Source organism: Epithele typhae (assembly GCF_022376455.1).
Source record: "Epithele typhae strain CBS 203.58 chromosome Unknown BXZ73scaffold_173, whole genome shotgun sequence".
Lineage (NCBI taxonomy): Eukaryota > Fungi > Basidiomycota > Agaricomycetes > Polyporales > Epitheliaceae > Epithele > Epithele typhae.
Window position 1 is genome coordinate 13,766 of NW_025954364.1, and position 22,909 is coordinate 36,674.

The window sequence follows — 22,909 nt, forward strand, 5'->3', positions numbered from 1 at the left end:
TCGATCCCAGCTCATAACAATGAATGTTTATCTGCATCGAACGTGATCAGTACTTCAACGTGGTAGTAACGCCACTTCCGACATCCCCTGAAGAAACAGTGAATGACTACGTGAAGGGGTATATCGACCACAGAACCCAACGCAGTGTCACAATCATCAGGAGAGAAAAATGCACACCGTCGATTCTACAGCTTTGGAGCTACAAAAGGACCAACATCCGAAGTCTACACCTGTTTCCGATCGCACCGACCCGGAAGGTGCAACCGTAAATTCACGCCGTGACCTCCTTCGTCGTATACACCGGTCGCGGTACGGCGCCCGGGATCTCCTCGTCCGGACGGTCCGCGTCGAGATCCCCTCATACCCGAAGTAGCGCCACATCATGTGGATGTCGACGCCGGCCTGTTCCTGATCGCGCGTGCCGATGATGCCCTGACACTGGTAGACTGACTTCTTCTGACGAAGGGCGCACAGTCAGCACAGCGCGCGCGAGTGAAGGACACGGGAGAAGTAGTAGGAGAGGGTGGAACCAGAAGAGGAGGGATCGCGTGCAGAGCGAAGACGCGAGTGGGGAGAAGATACTCACCAGACTGAGGGACACCTTGATCGCCTGCGCGCCTGGGGTGTACTTCTCCGTCTTCTCCTCATGCGCCTCGGCCTCCTCCTTCTCACCCTCCCAGTCCTGCCCGACCGACTCGACAACCTCCCTCGACGCAACCTCTGCCTCGGCCCTCTCCTCGCGCTCAGCCCGCTTGATCAGCCGGATGACGTTCCACGCCGCAACTTCGCCCTGGAAGAACGCATTGTGCCCCACGTTCACCACGCCGAACGCGTCTGCCGCGTCCCCGATCGCAAAGATGTGCGCCGCCGCGACGCGCGTCCTCGCGTCCTCGATGGCCTCGAGCTGTACCTGTGACGAGGACGAGGAGGCGTTGTCGGAGGTCGCAGGCTCGGACGCGTCGTTTGAGCGGACGTCGATGGGGGAGAGCTCTGTCGACGAGGGTCCGGCAGAGATGGAGGCCGTCGCGAGGGAGCGCATGGAGGGCGGTCGGGAATTCGGACCCATGGGCGGGCTCCACGGTCTGGAGCGTGCGCCGGACGCGTGCGAGGTCCTTGTCGGGGCCATCGGCGACGACAGAGTGAGGAAAGGCGCCGGGGAGGAGCTGCAATCGCACGGCGTTGAGCACGGGATCAGGTCGAACACACCGGCGAGGGCGCATACCACCAGCTCCCCCTGTACTTCGCGCCTGCCGTGTGCGGACGACGCGCTCGCCGTTGCAGTGCTTGTTGTCGGCGAGTGAGGCGAGGTAGAGGCGTTCGCCGAGAATGGTGCAATCGTTCAGAGCTGAGAGGATAGATATGACCGGTCATTCCTTGGTAAAACCGTAGTGCACGAGAAAGGACCATACATACTCTCGCTGTGCATCGCCTCGTCGAACCTCGGCAGGAGGCGATGACGAGAGTGTAGCAAGGCGACATTTGCAGCTGGATAGATCTCCGTAAAATCCGAGACAAATTCTAGGGGACCAGGCGCGGTTAGCATACCAGAAAATGCAGGATAGAGATCTCAGATCCCAGAAATTGAATGGGCCAGCCAGATCTGACGACAATGACCCATCCCATAATGACATCCGCGCTCCCACAAAAGAGCGGTGGCCCAGGAGTCCAGCCAGCCTCTACGATAGCCACTGCAGCACACAGAACGTCATCGCGGTGGCCTCGACCGTGTCTCAAGTGCCATGGTACGCATAAATGCGCAGCCAACGCCCACGACCGGCCCCCGGAGAAGCTACTGGCCGTGGGCACCAGAACACGGACGGTGCCCACGATCGAACCACACGGCCGCACGTTTATGACGGTTTGCTAACGCAGAGACCGCAGTGGTGGGTAGGGGGGAATGCGGGGACAATGCGCGGGATGAAAGGAAGAGCACTCACGAATAACAAGGGCACCCGCACCGACGACCAGGATGGAAGCCGCGCGCGAGCGGCATTGGAACTGCTTGAGGAACGCGACCCCGCCCTCCTTCGTGCCGCGCGCTACGTCGAGAACCTCCGCCTTCTCCGTATCCTCCGTGGCAGGCTTCCAGAGGTTGATGGGAGAGGGGAGGTGCGAGCCGAGGGTGTAGATGAGCTAGTGGAAGTGGAGGGTCCGGTCGGCCTCGGAAACGCCGTGCTTCGGGAACGCATGCTCAAGGGTGAGGGTGTGCTTCGCGAGGGACGTCACGGATGCGTGTACCACGACCGAGCGTGCGGGGTCCGTGTATGCGGGAGACACGAGGGAGCCGGGGGTGGAGCCGGTGCGCGAAGGGAGGAAGGCGGTTTGTAGGGGATGAAGGCCTTGTGCTCATGGCCGGGGAGAACGGCGTACCGGGGGAGAACAAAATATGGTTGATGTGCGAGTCGCAGTCGACGAGAACGACGCGCCAGCCGTGGGGGAGGCCCTGGCGAGGATAGTGGCATCGCGGGCCTCGCCGTAGCTTCCACCGAGGATGGCAACGATCTTCATGGTGCTCGTGCAAGGTGTGCCGAGGGCGTCGGAGAGGGCCAGAACGCAGTTCGTATTACGAGGTCACGATAGAGTAAGCGGGGAGAGGCCAGACGGGAGGAACGCTGCCCAGCACTCGGCTGGTGCGGGCAGGAGAGAGAGAGACACGCTCGAGCTGGAGCCCCCTACTGAGACGCCTTAGCGCGCGCGACTATCTACGAGATTAGATAGCGCACCAGCCGAGACTCGCGAGGGGGATTGGAGGTACGAAAGCCCAAACAGCTTCTGGAGATTGCTCCTCCAGAAGCGGGCCCTTTTATATTCGCTAGCTACGATGTACATGAGTCAATGTGAGTCGCGCGTGCATTCGCGTGCTGCAGCGTTAGCTCGCCTGCTTGCACTCACATGTCGTGTAGAGTCAACGGAAATACAAAGAGCAATCGCGCGAAAGGCGCGAGGCGTCTGCGTACGATACTGGAAGAAGTAACTACGTAGTCAGGGCGCTGGTACGCTCCAGGCACAAGAGGCAACGTGCAGGAGCGCGCGGTCACTCTCCACGGCCCGGTTGTACATGAGGCGCTCAAGTGAGCTCTTGTACGGCGCGCGGTAGCCTCGTGGCTGGGCGTCGGAGCCGCGCGCTGCTTACTAACACCGTGACTTGCGTGATTACTGGAAAAGGCAAATTTCCGTAACACCTACGGTATGCAGAAAATCTTATCAGATACCGACGATAACCATTGTGCCGCCCATTGGCCTCCGCGATCAGGCGCCCGGGCGTTCGAAACCCTTGCCCCGACCATGGCCAGCTGGCCAGCTACAACGCAACTAAGTATCTGGGCCCACTCCGCGCGCGCGAGTCGGCGGGCCCTTGGCGACTCGACCGCAGTGACCACTGGACACTGCCCGTTCCCGGGATGGCCTCGCTTGGGACGGTGCGGACATGTCTTTCTCAGCCCGTCTGCGACGTTACAAACCCCCCGCCGGGCGCGGAGCATCCGAGTGCCAGAGAGGGAGGACACCGACGCCGGAATTTGTGCCAGCCGTTGTCCTCCCGCGCCCCCTTCGGCGGGAGTTCTCAGCGCTCAGCACCGACTCCGAACGGGAACCCCGCATTGTGTCGTGCACGCCGTTCGACCGTCTGGACACGAACCCATTCTAGCGCAAGCAGGCGTGTAAGAGGGGTGGGGAACGTATGGGTGCCGCATCAGCCCAGCGGTATTTTTCGTAAGTGTATCTTTTCTCGCGCGGTGACTGACGTGAAACGCACTCGACATTGTGCCTCTACGGCGACGCACGCTACCTATTCTTGTCACCACGACACCTGCGATGTTTCTACTTACGCCGGCCTCTTCATAAAGCGGATCGGGGCCGCACGCCAGCGCATCACTTAAGTGTGTATAGGATGATCGCAGCGGTACACCATGAAGGGTGAGTTCCTCAATGATTGCATCATGATTACTTACTACTCCTTTCAAAGATCAGGTCCGTGACGCACCACTGCATGGCGTCCCAGACCGCCACCAACCTCGACGATGCTGCCAAGGACGGATGCGATTCCGTTCGTCACACCAGCACGCGCGTGGTCAGTTCGTCTCCGGATTCGTGAGTACCTCGCTGATGCGCACTGCGTATCTAAGCTGGTCAGGCCCGCGCACCGTCGCCCGCTACGCTCCCGCACCGACAATCGGCGCCGTGAGCTGGGCAGACACCGTCGAACACGCCGGACAGAAACGCCCTCGAACCACCCTCCGCCATGTCCTTCGAGACAGACCTGAGGCGATTCCTATGATAACATCCACAGAAACAATCACCGCGACGTACCCTGACGGGAAATGCGGCACGGTCTCGTCTTCTATCAGAGCCTCTGCATATGGGAAGGCTCATTCATGCGCGGCAGATGGGGCGACCACACGGGCGCGGCTTGAGCTTCACGGGCACCCACAAAAGAAGTGGTCTTCTCCAGAAAGAAGACACGCTTAGAGGGAAAACCGCAGGACGCAAGCTCGAGCGCAACGGACGACCCTCGGATGCCGGCACTGGCGAAAAGCGGATGACCATCCCTGGCCCACCCCGCGTTCATCTCTTGCCGGCGAGGCTAGGTCTTCGCTATGTTAAACCCTTCTAGTCGCGGCGCTTCAATGCCGCCGGTTACGGCACGCCCAGTCAACTCCTTGGAAGGATTTCGTTTCATGGACCATCGCTGCTGGTGCTGCGCTGGTATCATACCTCGAACCTATATGCGCTCCCATCGCCAGCTCACCCCTCGCCCCGCCTAACTATCCCCATCCTCAACCCCCACCATTATCGTCTTCATGCCCGTCACCGTCCGCAAAGTGTCCAGCCCCTCTGGTGAGCGCACCACCTCCTCGACCAGTTCGTACATACCCTAACCCGGCGCTTGCAGAGGAGGAAATTCAGAATTACTCTCAAGTCCTCGCGGGCGCGTTCAACTACAGTGCGGAACCTTCCCCTTTGTGCTGCGCTTTGCAGCACCCTGTCGTTGACACGCCCACGCACCCCCCACACAGAGTACTTTGCAGGCGCGCTAATGAACGACGTCTCGCTCCAAATTCCTATGCACCGCGCACACCTCGCCCCCGCGCTCACCGGCGAGGGTGAGGTCTGGATCGCGGAGATGCCGGTGGAGGGCGTCGTTGGCGTCGCCATCTGGTAGGCGCATCTTCTTCCCGGTGCTGACTTCGTGGCGTTATGCTGACGTCGCGCGCGCGAGGTTTGGTCCGGGGTTCAAGTTCCTCTCCTCGTGAGGTTTCGAGTGTGCGTCTGCTGCCAGGTAATTACTGACGCTCTCTCCCGTCCGCACGCACCATGCAGCAAAGAGCAACGACAGGCGGGCTGGGATGATGTCATGGCGAAGCTCGACGACAGGTGCCGAACCTGGTGGCCGAAGGTGCATTCCGCTTCCGCGTCCACCGGTCAGCACGGTGCGATGATCTCGCGGTCGCGAGCAGTTCCTTTCGGAGTACGACGCGCTCGTCGAGTCTGTGCTCGGGGAGGGCGTGAAGCTCGGCGCGTGGCATCTCCAACTGATCGGCATCAAGCCGTCTTGCCAGAGGCAGGGCGCGGGCCGGGCTTTGCTCGAGGCTGTTGAAGCTGTGGTACGTTCGCTTTCGTTTGGGAACTGCGGAAGGTGCTCATGGGTGCTGCATCCAGGCGCGTGAGGAGAAAGTTCCGATCTGCCTTGAGACAACGGCCGGCGGGGTGCGTGTGTGTTTTGATCGTCCGCGCGCTTCTCTGACGCGCTCTTCGTTTATACAGACGGGGGAGAAGATATACGAAGCGTTTGGGTACACGATGCAAGGCGCCGGGCCCGTCATATGGACGAACGGTAAACAGGCGCAGTTCAAAGTGTTCATCAAGCACACGGAGAAGGAGTAAACAGTCGCAGTTAAGTGCGTGTGTTGTAACTTTGTACCTAGAAATACTCGCCATCCATCCAAAGATCGACATTATTCCTCTTTCTGGTGAGAGCCGCTTCTTTTGTATGTGCTCGTGGAGCTCATCATGTACTTGATGAACTCTGAGTAAGGCAAGGACCGACTGTAAGCACACGAAGAGGAGCGATCCTCAGTCAGTGATAGAACGACTAATATTGAGGGCATAAGTAGTACCTGTAAGCACACGAAGAGGAGCGACTACAGATACAGTAAGCATATGTATAAAGGAGCGCATAGAGTGGGGTACTTACTCCTCAGTCAGTGATAGAACGACTGAAGAGCAGTGCGAGCCAGAGTCCTCCCTATATACTGTCCAGGAGTAGCATACGTAAGCAGTGATGGGAAGACATAATTGGCGCAGAGGTCAGACCGGACAGAAGATGGATACGATGCTGTGCGGGCTGTGCGCTCAAGACAAAGAAAGTCCGAAAGTAGAACAAAGAAACAAAGAGAGAAGCGTAGAAGAACGGAATGGAAGAGATAAGGGAATACAAGGCAGTGAAGAGACATGTGGAACTATGGGAACTATCTCACAATGTCCATGTGTACGTAGAACTGTCTGTATGTACCTATGTTCGATATCCAATGTTCAACACACCCCCTCGTTCAAGACGCGGATGAAACTAAACCAACGTGCTCGCAGAAGTACTTGAGTATCGAAAGAGGAACTGACTTCGTAAGCGAGTCCGCTAGCTGCTCCGCAGAAGGAACGTGAAAGAGAGTAACTTCGCCTTCCTCGATGTATTCGCGAATGAAGTGGTAGCGGATGTCGATGTGCTTTGTGCGACGGTCAACGGCAGGGTTTTCAGAGAGAAAAATCGATCCCTGGTTGTCCATGCAGAGCGGCGTAGGACTCGACATATCGTCACCAACTTCACGGCCGAAAGTGCGAAGCCACTTCATCTGACGGCAAGCGTCTGACGCGGACATGTATTCCCCTTCAGTGGAGGAGAGGGATACTGTGCGTTGTCGGCGAGAGACCCAGGAGAGTGCACCTCCTGCCATCAGGAAAACAAAGCCGGTTGTCGACTTCCTGTCGTCGCGGTCTTCTCCCCAGTCCGAGTCCGAGTACGCGATCATGCCGGCGCCATCCTTTCCATCGTAACGAAGACGATAGTGCGAGGTACCACGGAGGTAGCGAAGGACGTAGCGGGCGTAACGCATGTGATCTTCAGACGGATTGGCGTTGTACTTGGAGAGACGCGTGACGGCGTAGGAGATGTCTGGACGAGTACCGAGCATGGCGTAAAGAAGGCTGCCAATGAGGCTCTGGTACTCCCGACGAAGGGTTGCAGGTGCTTCATCCTGTCGAGCGACAAGGACGCAACCAGCGGGGAGAGGAGTGGATGCAGCGTTGCAGTCAGACATGTTGAACTTCTCGAGGACGGCGTCGATGTACTCTTCCTGGTCGATGTCGAGGATGCATTTGACGCGATCGCGACGTATACGAGTACCGAGGAATCGTTGCACCGGTCCTAGATCAGTCATCTTGTACTGCTTGCTGAGTGAGTCCTTGACGAAGTCGATGCGCGTGCGTGAATTGCCCATGACGAGTAGATCGTCAACATATAGAACAATCAGCGTGACTTCGCCTGGAACACCCCCTTGTCGACGATAAACGTAGACTCCGGCATCTGAGTACGTGCGGACAAATCCCAATTTGATGAGCGAGTCGTGGATTTTGAGGTTCCACTGGCGAGAGGCTTGCTTCAGACCGTAGATGGCCTTCTTGAGCAGACAGACGTAGTCCTCTTTGCCAGCTTCAACCCATCCTTCCGGCTGCTCCATGTAGATCTCCTCGTCGAGATCGCCGTTGAGGAACGCGGTTTTGACGTCCATGGCGTCGATATCCCAGTCTTCGAGTGCGGCGTGCGCAAATGCGAAGCGGGTCGACTCGTTCCTTGATACAGGCGAAAAAATCTCGAAGTAGTCTTCTCCCCAGTTCTGTGTATAGCCCTTAGCTACGAGGCGAGCCTTGACTCGACCATCGTGCTTGATATCATACACCCAACGACATCCGATGACGTTACGACCCTTGGGGCGAGGTACGAGTACCCAGGTTCGATTTTCCATCAACGAATTATACTCCGAAGCTTCAGCCTTGAACCACTCATCACTCATAGGAGAGTTATGCGCTTCGCGGTAGGACTGAGGGATGCCTTTCTTGCGCGCAGCGTGATTGATGATGGTATTGAGCAGATCGAAGTACTCGCGCTCTTCAGCTGTACGTAGCTGTCCGTCTCGTCGTGTCCTGGCGTCGACGCGTGCAGGAGGTTCATCACCGTAGAAGTTGTCCCTGTTGCGATGCGGATTCTGTCCTGCACCATGACGCTGAGGGCGCTGAGGTTGTGGTGGAGGACCAGCATCGACATCAGGTACGTCTTCGACAGTAGGATGACGGTTGCGACGGTGGTTAGGAGCACGTGGCGGTGCACCTGGTACAACAGGAGGCGGTGGCGGAGCTTCGGGCTCTGGTTCAGGCTCGGCATTGGGTGGAGCTTGAGGAGGGTGTGGGACCATAGCAGGTTCCGGAGGAGGAGTTGGAGGAGGAGGTATGAGCTCAACTGGTTCGTTGTCAGGCTCTCCTTCAGGGATGTCCGGAAACGGTGAATCGTCGGGGGTTACACGACGACGGCCGGTGGGGTTTTCACGTGCAGGGAAGACGTTCTCATCAAAGTCCACATCGCTAGAGACCATGATGGAGCGGGTAGAGCGGTTCCAGAAATGATAACCCTTGGAACCCTCGTAACCAACAAACACAACTTCGAGTGCCTTCGAGTTTGTTGTCGCGTTTGTCCCTTTGCACATGTACGACTGCTTTGCAGCCAAAAACGCGGAAGTGGGAACAGTCTGGGACGACTCCGTTCCATGCCGTGATCGGGCACTTCCATTTTAGACGACGCATTGGCTGACGGTTGTAGATATGCACCGCAGTGTCGACCGCACATTGCCAGAAACCGTGAGACAGACCTGCAAAGTGAAGCATACACAGGGCTTTGTCCATGATGGTCCGGTTCCAGCGTTCGGCACGACCGTTTTGCTGCGGCGTTCCTGGCATGGTCATGTCATGCTCAATCCCAAGTTCGCGAAGAAGTTCTTGGAACTCTGTTGCGGTATATTCACCCCCTCGATCGGATCGTACCTTCTTGATTTTTCGACCAGTCTGTGTCGATACCCAGGCGTAGTATGCTCGGAAAGCTTTCGTCTGTTCCGATTTCGCCTTCAGGTAGTAGATTCGACCAGCACCAGAGAAGTCATCAAGGTATGTTACGAAGTACGTATATCCGCCGATAGAAGTGGGCAGTGGGCCGACTAGATCAGTGTGGATCATGTCGCCTGGAGCTTCTGCACGCTTTGGTGATAGAGGGTGTGGTTTGCGCGTCATTTTGCCTTTGGCGCAACCATCGCAAACAGTAGACGGGGTAGGAGCAGGACCGATGTCGTCAACACCTTTGACTGCCTTAGGGAGCTTTTTGATCGCTTCCTTAGAACAGTGACCCCAGCGGTTGTGGATGAGTTCCCAATCGACAGTAGACGACGACGACTGAGCCGCGGGTTGAGGTTCTGAGGGTTGGACAGGTTGGACGACAGTGCCATTGATAATATCCGTGGGCAGCTGATAGAGGTTGTTCATAGGATTAAACAGAGCCTCAAGACGCATAGCACCAGGGAAAGTCAAGCCAGCGTGTGTGAAGGATGCGTCTGGGACGCGAGGATCGAATATGACCATTTTCCCATTCCCCTGAATGATGAGATTTCCGGCGTTCTCGATGGCACCAGTTGAGAAGAGACGAGTACCCGTGTTGGGAATGTACACGACGTTCTTAAACTCAACTTTGACGTGGTTACCGTTGAGATCGATTCGAGCAATAACCGTTCCTTCTCCGAGTGCGCGGACGATACCAGCATCTCCTTCCTGAGCCGTATGGAAGATCTTGGGCTCACGGTATTGAGTGTAGGAGGAGAAATCATGCTTGTATGCTGATACGTGACGCGAAGCACCCGAATCCATGCACCAGACTGCGAAGTGAGAATCACGCTTAGCAGTGTTACCCGCGTTGTACCAAGCAGCAGAGATCTCATTCGACGCGGACGAGGCGTCCGACGCTACAAGTACATTGACAGTCTGAGCCGAAACGTTATGCGAATGTCCAGAATTTCCACCACCACCATTATCTCTGCCTTTGCCTTTGCCGTTGCCCTGACGTTTCCCCTGCGGCTTGAGCTCGGGATGCTTCTGCCAGCAGTGAGATTCATCGTGGTTCTTCCCTTTGCAGTGAGCGCAGGGACCACGCGGCTTGGGCTTGGTCTTGGTGACCTTGCTGACGGACTCCTCGCCATTGCCAATCGATGTCTTGCGCAAGGTCTGCTCGGAGCGAACCTGCGAGATGACGTTGTCGACGGTGATGTTCTTGGACTCGTAAGTCGCAAGAATAGTTGTGACGATGGCGCGATAGGAGACCGGGAGCTTGCCCATGCACATGAAGGCGCGTTGACCGTCACCGTATTTCGCGATGGTGGCGTCGATGCGGTCAAACTTGGCGTTGTAGGTCGAGATTTGGTCGGCGAGGTCCTTGTTCTCGTCGAAACGGTCCTGGTTGATGAGTTCCTCGAAGAGGGCGAAGCTCGACGCAGTGTCCGACTTGTCGTAAGCCGCTTTGAGAGCCTCCCACATTGCGTTCGCGGACATCAGTATTTTTACACGTGTCAGACAGGGTCTGAAAAGGTCTGTACAGACCCATCTGACCCCTTTCTGACCTGTCCGACCATCCAACATCAGACCCCACCAAAATTGTCATCCGACTTTGCTGTATCCTCCTAATCTGACATTCTGACCTCAATCTGACATTCTGATCTCAATCCGACTTTTGTGTGAGACAGCTTCACACACAATGCGAGCGGAACAGGGTGTTGATATGTATATATTGCTGCATACAGGTACATAGTCGTTCTATCTAAAGCATAGCAGGATCGTGTACGACGACGCGGAGCTCACGGCGCTGCGCTGCGCCTGCTCGACGTGCGCGCGCGGGACAATGGTGACTGGTGGGGGCTGTCGCGGGCACTGCAGACCCTTGGCAATCCTTGTGAGCGGCCACGGCCACGCGTCCTCCTCCCATGTGAAGCGCGGGAGGCAGTCGTAGGTAGCGCTGCCATCTGTGATCAGCGAGAATGAGCAACGGAGCCTCACAAGCTCCGCGGTCGCACGGGAAACGAACCCTGGAGGTGAGATAGAGCGACCGATCAAGAGTGGTGACACGCACGAGTTCAGCGCGGGTGGCCTCGAAGCGCGTCTGGCGCGTGGTACCAACCACGCCCGCCGCGCGACCCTTCTCAGTCTTGAAGCGCAGACGGTGTTGTCGCCGCAGAGGCTGATGAGCTGGCCCGCACTGGGTGGCGTTCTCGTGGTGCACGTTCGTGGAAGACGCGAAGATACTCGTCATGGACCTGCACCGGGTCGGGGTGTTCGTTGCGTGGATCGTCGCGGACCCCTGCACGCTCGGTAAGAAGGTGGTCGCATACGATGACGAGCTAACGGTCGTGGACGTGTGGGCGGTCGCGTTCACGAAGTCGGGCGCGGCGGAGGATCTCGCCGCGGGCAGGATCGTGGGTATTTGGAGCGAGACAGTTGTGCCGGGTCAGGCCGCTCAGGTCGAACTGACATGTCTGCAATGGGGGCCCGGTTGCCAGCGCATTCGGGGCGTAAATAAGGGAGCAGGCGAGACGGAGGTGACTCACTCATTGCAGCCCGACAATTTGTGGGGCGGATGAGGGAGAGGGCGCAGCTAGGCCCCCGCACCACAGATCGCGGCAGCGGCGGCCTGGGCCCGAATACCTGACGGCGCAAGTGCACGAGGATCCCCACCGACGGCTTCACGAGGCAGACAGGTTGCGTGTGCAGCCGGCAAAGGAGGCCAGCGCGGCGAGTTGCACACGGTGTGCGATTTTTATGGGTGTGGGGAGCGCAAGAAGAGGAGGAAAGAGAGAGGATGGGACTTACACTTGTCGTCCTCGGCCACCGCATTGGTGAGAACGAGACGCGGGCAAGCGGGGTCAATGGGTTGAGGTCGGGAGTGCAGGGCACAGCGCGGGCGTGGGAAAATGCAAGGGGGTGAGGGTGAGAACGGGTGGATGCGTGCGGAGATCTGCGGTGCATACCTGTCTAGGTTGAGACAATGCGGTCCAAGACGGGCTGGGTCCGCGAGAGAGTGCGGGAGTGGGATGGATGATGGCATGCTGGAGGTGGGATGGAGATGTGCTGGCGGTAAACAGAGTTCAAAGCGCTCACTGGCCCGGCCCCGGCATTCGCCGAGCCACCCTCCCAGCGCTAGCTCATCGTCTTCTCCCCCTCCTCCGTCGACTCCGTGCCTCTGCTCCGCCTCTCTGCCTGCCCTCCCTGGATCCTCGATTTTGGTACCCCCCCAACATCCCTAGACTCTTAACACCCTGCCGGCCGCCCCAATACCCCCACAATGTGCCGAGGACAACAACATCCAGAGTGGCTCGGACATGACGAACGCGCGGGGTTGCAGGGAGGCTCCGTTTCGGTGAGTCCTCCCGCTCATACTTTCTCCCTCTTCTCCATCCCCGTTCTCGACCTAGCTCTGGGCACTGCCAGCACCACTAAGTTCGTCATCCCCATCATCTCCTCCCCTGCCATCTTCCTCCCCTCGCTTCCTTGCCCGTCCCCTCAGGCCTCATCGATATCACCGCGCTCCTCGCCCGACCTGACAGCGAAGAACGGCTATCAAAGTTTTCCCGAGACGTACGACAAGCACACCAGCCACCGCTCCTCCCTCGCCTTCTGGTGCGTAGCCAACATCGCCATCCGTGGATTCGGAACCTATTCACTCACGCGTCGTCGAGGCCGGCACCCGGTCTTCTCGAGGCCTGGCTCACCAGCAAAGGGTCGCCATCAACCCCTCCGTCACCGCAAATGGCGTGCCTCGCGAGCAATTGGAGATCCGGGTGAGGGAGCAGCGCGAGCAGAACGCCGTCGCGGTGATCCAGCGCACGCTCGAGCGCCAGGTGTTGGAGCAGCCCAAGGCGAGGGTGGTCGAACCATTGGGGAGGGGTGGCGATGCATCGCATGAGGTGCGTACCGAGACTCGCGGCGGCATGCGTGTATGCCTGACCCTAGGACAAGAACCGATGCAGATGGAGGCTGCCCAGCCTCCCGCGGGCTCATCGCGCGTGCAGGCGCAGGACGAAGACACCTCGGCGGAGACGTCCACGACTAGGACAACTCGGCCAGGTCTTTGACTTCGACCGCGGCGGCGAACTCTCGCCTGGAGACGGAGACAGCGATGTGGATATGGACACAAGCCGTGACGACAACAACCCTTCGCCCTCTCCTGAGCAGTAACAGAACGACGGAGGCACAATCCGGACCACGCATTCCCGCCGCGCAGTGGGCATTGTCTCCGACGCCGCTGCACCCACCACCGTTGGGCAGCCTGGGATCGATGTTCCATCGGATGCGCACGTCATCATCAACAACGAGGGTGGTGTGCCCAGTGTCGGCGTCGAAGACGGCCTCGGCTCCTGGTGCGCTCTTAGGCCCTCCTGCCCCCTGCACAGTTGCTCACGGACATCCAGGTGCGGGTGAATGCACACCACGCGCGGGCACGACTAATATGCCGATGACTGCGCCCCGGAGCCTTCCCTACTCCTATCCTCGCCGAGCCCTCTCGTGGACGCAACCCATGCTAGCACAGGAACGGGAGCTCGCCACGCTTCTGTATTGTTTAGAATGTACACTGTAGCATTAACACAATATATCGTTGTTTGAGTCTTCTAATTGTGTGGTCCGACAATTTATGAACTACGGTCCAGTTCCAACGGGTGCTGAGGACCAAAAATCGGATGGTCGGATGGGTCGGATGAGGGTCTGATGTCAGATCGCCCAAAAGTCCGACTTTCTGACAAATCTGACACTTGTAAAATTACTGATGGAGGTCTTGCCGGTGAGATGCGCCTCCTTAACCTCGATCGAGACCTGTTTGACGATCAGGCCTCGTGCCTTCGATTCACGCTGCTTCCAGGCAGCAAGTGTAGTGACTTCGGTGGCAGCAGGTGGAGGGTCAAGTGAAGGAGTGGCGGTAATCTCCCAGCAGGACAGCATGAGGCACATCCCTTCCATGTCGTGCGCCCACTGCTTGTATCCATCGCGACCCTTGAGCACCGAACCCTTTGCAATGGGGATCGAAGAGTCCATGAGTGGTAGCGTGTAGAGAGTCTCGAGGGTGTCGTCTTCTAGAGGGACGAGAGTGGGTGAAGGCGGAAGAGGAGGATAAACGTCAATGGGATAAAAGTCGAGGGGACCGTAGATCGAGAAACCGTAGAGCGGAGCGTCTGGGGTGACGTCTGCTTCAAGGACTTGCTCAACTTCGAGCGAAGAGTGGTGTGAGGAGAGAGGAGATGGGGGAACGTCTGCAGCGACCGAGGAAAGTGGAGAACCTGGTGCAGAGACGTCGAACTGAGGGAGTTCCGACCAACGGAGGGCGTCGAAATGACGAGGGTGTTGAGGAGAGTCTGGAGCGAGGTGATATGGCCTAGGCGTACAGTTCGCGGGCTGGTTGATGTCCACGTAACGGTTAGGGCAAGGTTGTACGTCGCAAACAAAGAAATCTTCTTCCTCGTCGTCAAAGAAGACGTCTTGTCCTCCGGATCGGCGTTCGTATCGGTGGTAAAAACGTGAGCAGTCGAAAACGTCAATCGCGTCGGAGTCCGAAGAGCTGCCAGACGAGATCTGAACGTCGTTGAGGTCGGTAGAAGGACCAGCAACGTTGTCTGCCACGGTGAAGTCGGTGAAAGTTCAGAGAAGCGCGATGTTTAGAACGATATCCCCTACTCGTGGAGAATGAGCACCCGTTGGGGCAACCTCGCTACGAAAGCCTGTCGGAAGGCCTTGTGGAGGGTAGAGGTGAAGACGGAGGAAGAGGACTGCGAGGGTAAAACCCAAAGCTATGTCCGACCAAAACCGTCCACGAGTAGTCGATGGGGAGATCTTGAATCGTTGGCGAAAGGTGAAGCGCGCGTTGCTCAACGTAAGCAAGCTAGAGCGCAGGGCTCATAACCTGATGAATTCTGAGTAAGGCAGGGAACCGACTGTAAGCACACGAAGAGGAGCGATCCTCAGTCAGTGATAGAACGACTGAATTGAGGGCATAAGTAGTACCTGTAAGCACACGAAGAGGAGCGACTACAGATACAGTAAGCATATGTATAAAGGAGCGCAAGGGAGCTTAATTAAATTGTTACCAGGGGCGTCTATTCACGATTACCAGTAGTAACTACTAGTAGTTCATACAGTATGCAGATATGTTGTTCTGTGACCTTTGTCACGTGCCTTTGGGTGATATTCATAGTAGTAAGTAATAGTAACGATACGATGATGCCACCCTTGCGGTAGTAAGTTATCTTGAATGTTACATCATGAGCTGCGTGCCCGGTGGAAGGTGCAGCCTGCAGCCGCGCGCACGTGCCATGGACATTGGGGCGAACAGCAGCCGGGCGACACGCGCGCGAACTCATAGGAGGAATGCACGTGATGCGGTGAACAGGGAACAGGGGAACGCGCCACGCAAGACTGGGCAGCGCAACCGACCTCGACTCCGAGTTTCTCAGACTCCGTTCATTCAGCTGCTGGGCTGGCCCGGCCCGGCGTTCCCGCGCCTGTACGCGCGCGGTGCTTTCTGTCCTTCGCGTGTCGCTCCTCCGCTCGCCCCTCCGCCCGCCCTCCTCTGATCACTTCTTGTCTCGCTCTTACTGTCGCTCTTTCGCTTTCGCTATGGCTCTCTCACACACACTCGCTCTGTCTCGTTTTCTCTGCCACTCGCGCGTCCACGTGTCTGCTATCGCCCCCGCACACCCTCGTGTGCTGTCGTAGGTGGCAGGCACCCGCGTGATGTGGTCTGAAGCAGTCTGTAGCGTACTCTAGCTCCGTCTTAGCCTAGTGTACCTCAGCGTTTTCGATTGCGACCCGCTTTCAGCTGATTGCTTTGAGTGTGGAGTGCGTACGCGTTGTCAAAGTGGTTGTCGTGCGACGTGTATACACTGCATTGAAGTAGCACATTATGTATGATAATAGTTGCGCCCACATTAATACATCTCGTTGGTCCCAGCTCGAGTTGCACTGGTGCAACCGCATTCTCTGCACCATATACCTCGCACATAGGACGCACCCGCATCGCCGATTACTACCTAGAAGTTGAGATCAAGCGCACGCAAGACCTCCTTGTAAGCGTCAAGATCGTCGGCATACTCTGCAAGGGCATCCCGAAGAGACTAGAAAGATACATAAGTCGGAGACTGAGAACAAGGGTATGTGAACACTTACGAGGTCATGATACTTCTCGTCGATCGACACCCCCGGCTTCAGTGATTCAACGTGACACCTGCGAAATCGGTCGCGGCCACGACCGTACACAGCACTCTGTTGCATAGCGTATGCACGCTTGCCCCGCGATAAGTCACTTTCCTTCGTCGTCACTTGCCAAGCTTTGGAGTAGAAGTCATGGCCAGCGACGCCATTACAGAAGTCCGTGAACAGGTAGTTTGCGTGGGCGTCCGCTTGATACTTGCGCTGTAGGCGAGTGTGGAACATCGTCGACTGTGCTGCAGCAGAGGTTAGGAAGCATCAACGATAGCTCGAAGATGTACATACCATTGTCGCGCCACTGCGGCTCAGTATCTTCAGCGGGGGGTGGTTCAGTAGACTTGGCTTCTCTTGATGGCTGCTGCCGCTTGTCCTTCTTGGGGGTTAGAATGCGCCAAACCCAAGAGGAGTACCGTCGTGTGTTGCCTGGTTGACGCGAGGTAAGGTCGGAGAGGGTCAGATCGGTCTTCAAGTCGATCGCGCGCAGACGACCTTCCGATGAGTCTTGGTCTGGTTTGTGGTCGAGAATTTTGCGCAGTGCCGACACGCGTTGGAAGTTGTCGTTGTAGCGTTCGGCCAGACGATAAGCGTAGTGACCGCTCCTCTGGAGTTCGGTCTGGAAACGCGTACCTGCTTTCTGCCCTTGCTTCCCGGCGGTCTTCTTCTCGCGCAAGAAAGACGCACGATACTCGACAGCGCTTTGTACATGGGCAAGATCATCGAAACAATCAGCAGTGCGCATGGCCAGCTCACCGCGGGCGAACACCTCGATTTCGAGGATCTTGACCTCTTCCTTCGTGTAATCTGAAGGTAGGCCGATGATTTCCTGGTCGTCGATGTCGTTACTCGTTCTCTCGTCATCATCGTCGCGGACATTTCGAGAGAACTCGCGTCGACCTTGCGCGACAGGGTCCTCATCGGCAGCGGCGAGCGGCATATACCGCTGTTTCTCCTTGAGCCACTGAGTAAGGTCTCGGATATATCCGTGACGGGCGGTGGCAAAGGGGACCGTGGCCTCGTCCGATTGACCGAAACCCTTATTGCCCAGCTTCTTGCGCTGCTGGAGCTTGAAACTAGGAAAGATGTCAGAAACAAATTGTTCGGTAGGGGTACGGAACTCACAGCGCTCTTTGCACGTCGATCCCACTGCGGACGAAGAGCGCTGCACGCTTCTTGAGGTCCACGTCTGCAGGGGAAGAGTGCTTCGCGTTCTCGTGGGATTTCACGAGGTCATCGAACGCCTTCTCGCGATTAGGAACTGCGTTTTCTTCGTCAGTGTGAGCCAGTACAGAAGTGCGGGGACCTACGATGAGTGGTGTCGAGCACAAATGGGCTTTGTTTGGACGACTCTTCTCGCTCCTTGAAGTTGAGCGGCGTCGGCGCTGAGGGTCGAATGCCTTGCGCAATCCAACGAAGAACCTTGGTGGGGCCAGCGCCGGCAATCATCGAGGCCAACTCGTCTGTGGCCTCTTCCTGGTCGATGTATGTCTTCTCGACCTGCCTAGCCAAGAAGTCAGCTAGGGGAACAGTATCAACCTAGGCACGCGCCGATACGAAGATATTGCTCACGCTGTTTCTGCCGTTGGCAAAGGTTCCAGAAGTTGAACGTCATGTTGAGCTTGTCGTGTCGGTTTCCAGCCGTCATCTCACTTGTGGCGGGCCCGGCGAAGTTCATCTTGATCCATGGCCTCTCGACTTGCTCGCCATGCTGGAACCCGAAACCGTAGGAGAGTGCGAGCGAATAGACCGTCTTGCATATGTCGCGGTGGCCGTGCGCGTGGAAGGCGGGCAGGCAGCAGTACATCTTCTTGATTATGGGGACAACAGCGGGGAAGTTCTTCTCCATACGTTTCAGGAGGTTGCGAATATAGATGCACATAATGTCGTATGTCATACCGACCTCGATCAGTTCGGCCGCATATCGCAGTAGGTGCCTGGCGACGAGTAGGTCGATGAAGGCATACCTATAACACTATTAGCCATTAAAAGTACAGCGGACGCGGAATCAACTCACCGCTCTCCCGAGATGAGGTCGATTACACCTTGATGGAAAAAGAAGGTATGACGACAGGTTATGGCGGCGACGCCACTGATATCGACTGTCCGGAACTTGCCCAAACGCTGCGCGCGAGCAACCTTGAAGCTGCTGCAGGTATGGGTCTTCGCGACAGTTAGCGGTATCATCTGATAGATGGAAGTACAACTTACCACGCGGTCGTCGTCATTCTTGAAACTCTCTTCGACCATGTTCTTCATGTCGGCCAACTTGACCATGAACCCTTGCCCCTCGCTAAGGGCTTTGTCGTTCTTGTCGTCGTTCTTGGTCCTCTTCGGCATACCATGGCAGGCGTCGACCCCGAGGTTGTGGCGGTAAATATATCTGATAGACGAAGCGTAAGTGTGTAATCTCATGAGGGAAACGGTCGGACGCACGGGGCACGCGTTTCCTGAGCCCAATCATGGGGAAGATTGACGCTGGGGAGTGGGCAAGTAAGACATGCAACCGTGAGGTCGTCCGAGCTCCAGTTGGGGATCTTGACGCCGTGGTAATGACTGGCACGCTTCTTCATCGTCAGGTGCTCGAACATGCGATGTACACGACGGAAGGCGTCGTAGGGGTCCTATGAAGCTCGTAAGAATGGGGTAGGACGAGGAAGGTCCAGCCTCACGTACCGGCACCTTGTCAGGAAACGCGCTGTCGGTCAGACGTTGCAAGATGTCAATAAAGTCGTAGGCGTTGACGTTGCTGACGTTCCAAAGGTGGTCGTACAGTGTGAGTAGTGGAGTTGTGAACGCAGTTTGAGGCTGATCCAGGGTGGCGGGCCAGATGCGCTCCTGGATAAGTTGACAGGGGACGGAAGGGGCATGGAGACAGTGACAAAACTCGACTTGACAGCGATGGATGCCGTTCGTGTGGCAAATGGTGATTTTGGATGGCGATAACCACCCCCCTCGGGACGGGCATGCCTCACCACCGTGGCCTAGGCGAATGGTGAAGTCGAGACTGGAGAGGTCGTACTTCTTTCAGAACTCATCATCACTCCGGCGGGCCTCCACCCAATGGAACCAGTGGTGGCGATGCGCGGTGAGGTGGCACTGCGTGCAATGCGGACTACTATCCCAGCACTCGGTGCAGCGTAACCAGGCGTCCTTATCGAGGCACCGAGTGCACTTGCTGAGAGGCTTGCGCGAGTCCTCCCAGGAGAACATCGCCTTGATGACCTCCGTTTCGCGCAGGAGCCACTCGTTGTAGTGGTCCATCATCGTTTTCTGCAGTGAAATGAGTGGAGGACATAAGCAAACACACACTCTACACACCGTCTTTGGTTTCGGCTGTTCCACCTTCTCAGGATCGGCGGACTCCTTCTCACCGACGGACGGTGCATCCTCCCAGCTGTTCTGAAGAGAATTGGGCTCTTGGGAGACGTCGTACCCAGTTGGGAGGGCATCTGCGAGGACGGATGGTGTGGTGATGTCAAGCCGAGCACGTTTCGAGGGCGTATCTTGCCGTAACTTCACCGTATGATAGTGGACTTGCCTCTGGGTGACGATGGGTATGCCGCGATGGTCCCGGCCGTACACAGTGGAGGACCCGGCCCGTAACTGAGGGAGGGCTGTCCGAGGTGTCTTCTTCGTCTTTTTCTGGCGGAGGCCCATGGCATAGAGGGGATGAGACAGAGGGGGAAACGGACATCGAAAGCAGTCCATTCAATTCAAAAGACATACCTACCATCGTAGGTTGCTTGAATGTGGTCCGGGAGGAGTGTGGTCCGAGAGGTGTGGCGCCCAAAAACGTTATGCGAGTGGTAGATGTGGTACAAGACATGCGACGCGACAAGCAATTAGTATCGTAAAGAGCATTGTTCATTCAGGAAACACATGAGGGACAAGGGGAGCGCGGCCGGAGTAAGTAAAAAAAGTGGTACAATAGAAGGAAGCCACGGCCCGCTCCATCTCCTCGACGGTCTGTGCGTTAATCGACGGGTCCACCACAATCTGCGAAGGACACTGTGGCCATCTCATGACGACACGGCAGAGGGCTTCGACGCACCGGACGCGCGAGCTCGGCATGCGATGGGAGAGGCCTACGCCGAAGACCGGAAGCTGGTGAAGGCGGTAGAGGTCGCGATGATGGAACACACCCACGAGAACTTGCTCGCGGATGAAATCCGCGTCGGGAACCCCGTGCATGGGCACCAAGAGTCGGTCGAGGGCGAGGAGTTCGTGGCGGAAGCCGAGCTCAAACAACTCCCAGAGAATCAGTGGTCCAGTGGTTGCATCAACCGCGGTGATGGGACGGTGGAACCACTCGATCGCGCCGGAGTCTCGCTCTTGGAAATCCTCCATCAGGAACACGCGACAGAAGACCTCTTTGACCTTCTCCAAACGCTGGGTGCGACGATTGGTCACAGTGGTGGCCGCCGCGTTCGTATCGCCGTTCAGGAAGTCTCGCCACCACTGTGGCCCCACGCGCGTCGCAGGAGAGTCTGGAAGAGCAAGGAGGTACAGCCATGGGTCATGGACCCCAAGCCAGTTCATGAGGTAGCGCGCGACGCGTTGTTCTGTAGTGGGCCCGACAAGCAGTGAAGGCTCTGGAACCCAGTAGCCCCAAAGTTCCTCCGAAGGCCTGCTGGGTTGGGAGCGATCAACGGATTGCATTGCCAAGTCCCACGCTGGGAGCGTACGCGGCATCCACGCGTGATCCTTGTCGACGAACTTGTCTCGCCCACGGAGGTGACTAGGATGTACTGCAAACGTATGAGCAAGATATATCATGATATACAAACTAACGCGAACCTTTCTTCGCCTGGGAGACCCTGTGGGAGCTTGACGAGGGCAGGGAGCGAACTGGACCGCTTGCTGAGGGCTCCGAGGACGGTCGCACACGATAGTCGAATCGCGTCAAAAGAGGTGCTTGAGATACGTCGACGTACATGTGCTTGACAGAGCATACAGCTTGGAGGTGACGCAGGCCCGAGAGTCCGGAGAATATGGGGACCCCGTCCGAGGCAAAGGGCGAGAGAGCCAGCTTTGACGGCTGGCGCAGAGGGGTTGCAATCCGTTGGACGTCGTCGAGATTATCTCCAACGCGGGGTCTGACGAACCATACAGGCACACCGGCACGATAGAGTGTCTGGGCGTCCCCCGGATCGGTGCAGAATGCGCCCATGTAGCCAAGTTGGACGGTTGAGGCTCCGGTCGCGGACGCCGTAAGACGAGAGTAGTCGATCCACGCGCAACATGCCAGCCAACGACGCTGGGTCTCCCGGAGTTGAAAGAGAGAGTCGCGGAACGTCGCTGGGCAGAAGCGGAGACGATCGCGAGCTTGAGCCATCGCAGTGGCCATATGCGCGAGCCGAGGGATTGGGCTTCCAAGGCTGTGGATATGCTCCTGAACTTGTTCTTGCATCTCGTCGACGAGAGAACCGAGCTTTCGGAAGACGGGGGAGACGAAGAGACCAAGCGATTTGAATACGCAGCCCTCCACTGGTCGGAACTGTGTCTTGAAGTCTGGAGTCCACCAGACCGGAGCGTACTGATGATCATCAGGGTAGGGGTGTCGCACTACAGACAAAAAGGCGAACTCGGGGGCGAAGATCTGAGGCCATTGGAAGGGATCGTGCTCCCCGTAGCGGCAGTCGGATCGCAGGGAGACCTTGATGAGACCAACGAATGGTTCGGGAACCCAAGACATGTTTGGTGTCGTTACGATGTAGTTGCCGTCCGCAGTGAACGCCGCCACGTGGGCCTTTTTGATGTCCAGATCTTTAAGACGGGCGTTGGTTGAAGTAACGAGGGTGTATCACTATAGACGTACCAGCGAAAGCGTCGGGGTCTGACTTCGAGCCGTGGGTCATGGCGTGACGTTCCACACGAATTGAACCTAGAGAAACAAAGGGGAACGCTGAAAGAAAGCAGGTGTGTCTTGTTGCGTTGGTTTGCGGCGCGCGAGACAGTCCAGCGGGGGGTAGAGAGGTCTGACCAATAGGAAAGACCTGCCGAACACTACGGAAGGACACAAAGTCGTTCCGTAGTCTGACGGCTGGGGAAGAGGGGTGGGAGGATACGAGGTGATGGCGGTGGTGGAAAGAGGGTGCGGTGATGTCAAGCTAGTGATGGTGGAAGGAGGACGTCGAGTAGGTTGAGGAGGGAGGGCGGGAGAGAGAGGAGGAATGTCGCAGGAGCGCGAAGTGTCAAGCGCACGCTCGGAGCGCACGCTCGGGAACGCGGGGCGCCCATGACGCTGACCTCTTCCTCCCATCTGCCATCTCCCTCTCTCCTGGCGCTCTCCCCGCCTCACCCTGAGTTCGTCCAAGGTGCGTAAAGCATTCACTGAGCCAGATCTTGCGGCTTGCTCACATTCTCATAGTACAGGAGTTGTAAGATGGATCGGTACGTGTCACTTTACCCTCATGCATTCAACCCCGTCGCCTCGGCGGGTCCAACACCCTTCTGCGAGTCCAACACCCTCGCCCCTCCTTCCGCAAGTCCACCCCCCTCACACCATCCTCTCCCATCGCCGTCCTATCGGACTATGGCGAGTCTCGCACGACTTTGTGTCCGCGAGCTCGTCTGAGGCGTGTTT

The 22,909-nt window shown here is 57.3% G+C and overlaps 7 protein-coding genes across 7 annotated transcripts; 2 read left to right on the plus strand and 5 right to left on the minus strand.

Annotated features, from left to right (window-relative positions):
* Window positions 1–46: 46 nt before the first annotated feature.
* Window positions 47–2,508, minus strand: BXZ73DRAFT_83259 (uncharacterized protein; the record flags this gene model as incomplete). The annotated part of the gene is made up of 8 exons (XM_048023889.1): window positions 47–106; window positions 178–199; window positions 302–456; window positions 587–1,163; window positions 1,207–1,345; window positions 1,414–1,518; window positions 1,938–2,133; window positions 2,371–2,508. 8 exons carry the CDS (start codon window positions 2,506–2,508, stop codon window positions 47–49), a joined length of 1,392 nt encoding a protein of 463 aa, XP_047871033.1.
* Window positions 2,509–4,799: 2,291 nt separating this feature from the next.
* Window positions 4,800–5,883, plus strand: BXZ73DRAFT_108597 (uncharacterized protein; the record flags this gene model as incomplete). The annotated part of the gene is made up of 8 exons (XM_048017188.1): window positions 4,800–4,836; window positions 4,892–4,942; window positions 5,016–5,157; window positions 5,219–5,248; window positions 5,320–5,395; window positions 5,457–5,603; window positions 5,659–5,706; window positions 5,764–5,883. The coding sequence occupies 8 exons, from the start codon at window positions 4,800–4,802 to the stop codon at window positions 5,881–5,883; spliced, it is 651 nt and encodes a 216-aa protein (XP_047871034.1).
* A 5,501-nt stretch (window positions 5,884–11,384) lies between these two features.
* On the plus strand, window positions 11,385–13,551 carry BXZ73DRAFT_108599 (uncharacterized protein; the record flags this gene model as incomplete). Its single annotated transcript, XM_048017189.1, has 7 exons — window positions 11,385–11,549; window positions 12,378–12,490; window positions 12,562–12,750; window positions 12,851–13,037; window positions 13,101–13,197; window positions 13,355–13,490; window positions 13,542–13,551. The coding sequence occupies 7 exons, from the start codon at window positions 11,385–11,387 to the stop codon at window positions 13,549–13,551; spliced, it is 897 nt and encodes a 298-aa protein (XP_047871035.1).
* A 3,166-nt stretch (window positions 13,552–16,717) lies between these two features.
* Window positions 16,718–17,149, minus strand: BXZ73DRAFT_35935 (uncharacterized protein; the record flags this gene model as incomplete). The annotated part of the gene is made up of 1 exon (XM_048017873.1): window positions 16,718–17,149. A coding segment is annotated over one exon (432 nt), but the record flags the coding sequence as incomplete, so codon positions are not given.
* A 705-nt stretch (window positions 17,150–17,854) lies between these two features.
* On the minus strand, window positions 17,855–18,232 carry BXZ73DRAFT_57843 (uncharacterized protein; the record flags this gene model as incomplete). The annotated part of the gene is made up of 1 exon (XM_048021620.1): window positions 17,855–18,232. A coding segment is annotated over one exon (378 nt), but the record flags the coding sequence as incomplete, so codon positions are not given.
* A 101-nt stretch (window positions 18,233–18,333) lies between these two features.
* On the minus strand, window positions 18,334–19,533 carry BXZ73DRAFT_57842 (uncharacterized protein; the record flags this gene model as incomplete). The annotated part of the gene is made up of 5 exons (XM_048021619.1): window positions 18,334–18,526; window positions 18,590–18,703; window positions 18,757–18,944; window positions 18,997–19,327; window positions 19,355–19,533. The coding sequence occupies 5 exons, from the start codon at window positions 19,531–19,533 to the stop codon at window positions 18,334–18,336; spliced, it is 1,005 nt and encodes a 334-aa protein (XP_047871038.1).
* Window positions 19,534–20,187: 654 nt separating this feature from the next.
* Window positions 20,188–22,018, minus strand: BXZ73DRAFT_57838 (uncharacterized protein; the record flags this gene model as incomplete). The annotated part of the gene is made up of 2 exons (XM_048021618.1): window positions 20,188–21,071; window positions 21,115–22,018. The coding sequence occupies 2 exons, from the start codon at window positions 22,016–22,018 to the stop codon at window positions 20,188–20,190; spliced, it is 1,788 nt and encodes a 595-aa protein (XP_047871039.1).
* Window positions 22,019–22,909: the final 891 nt, after the last annotated feature.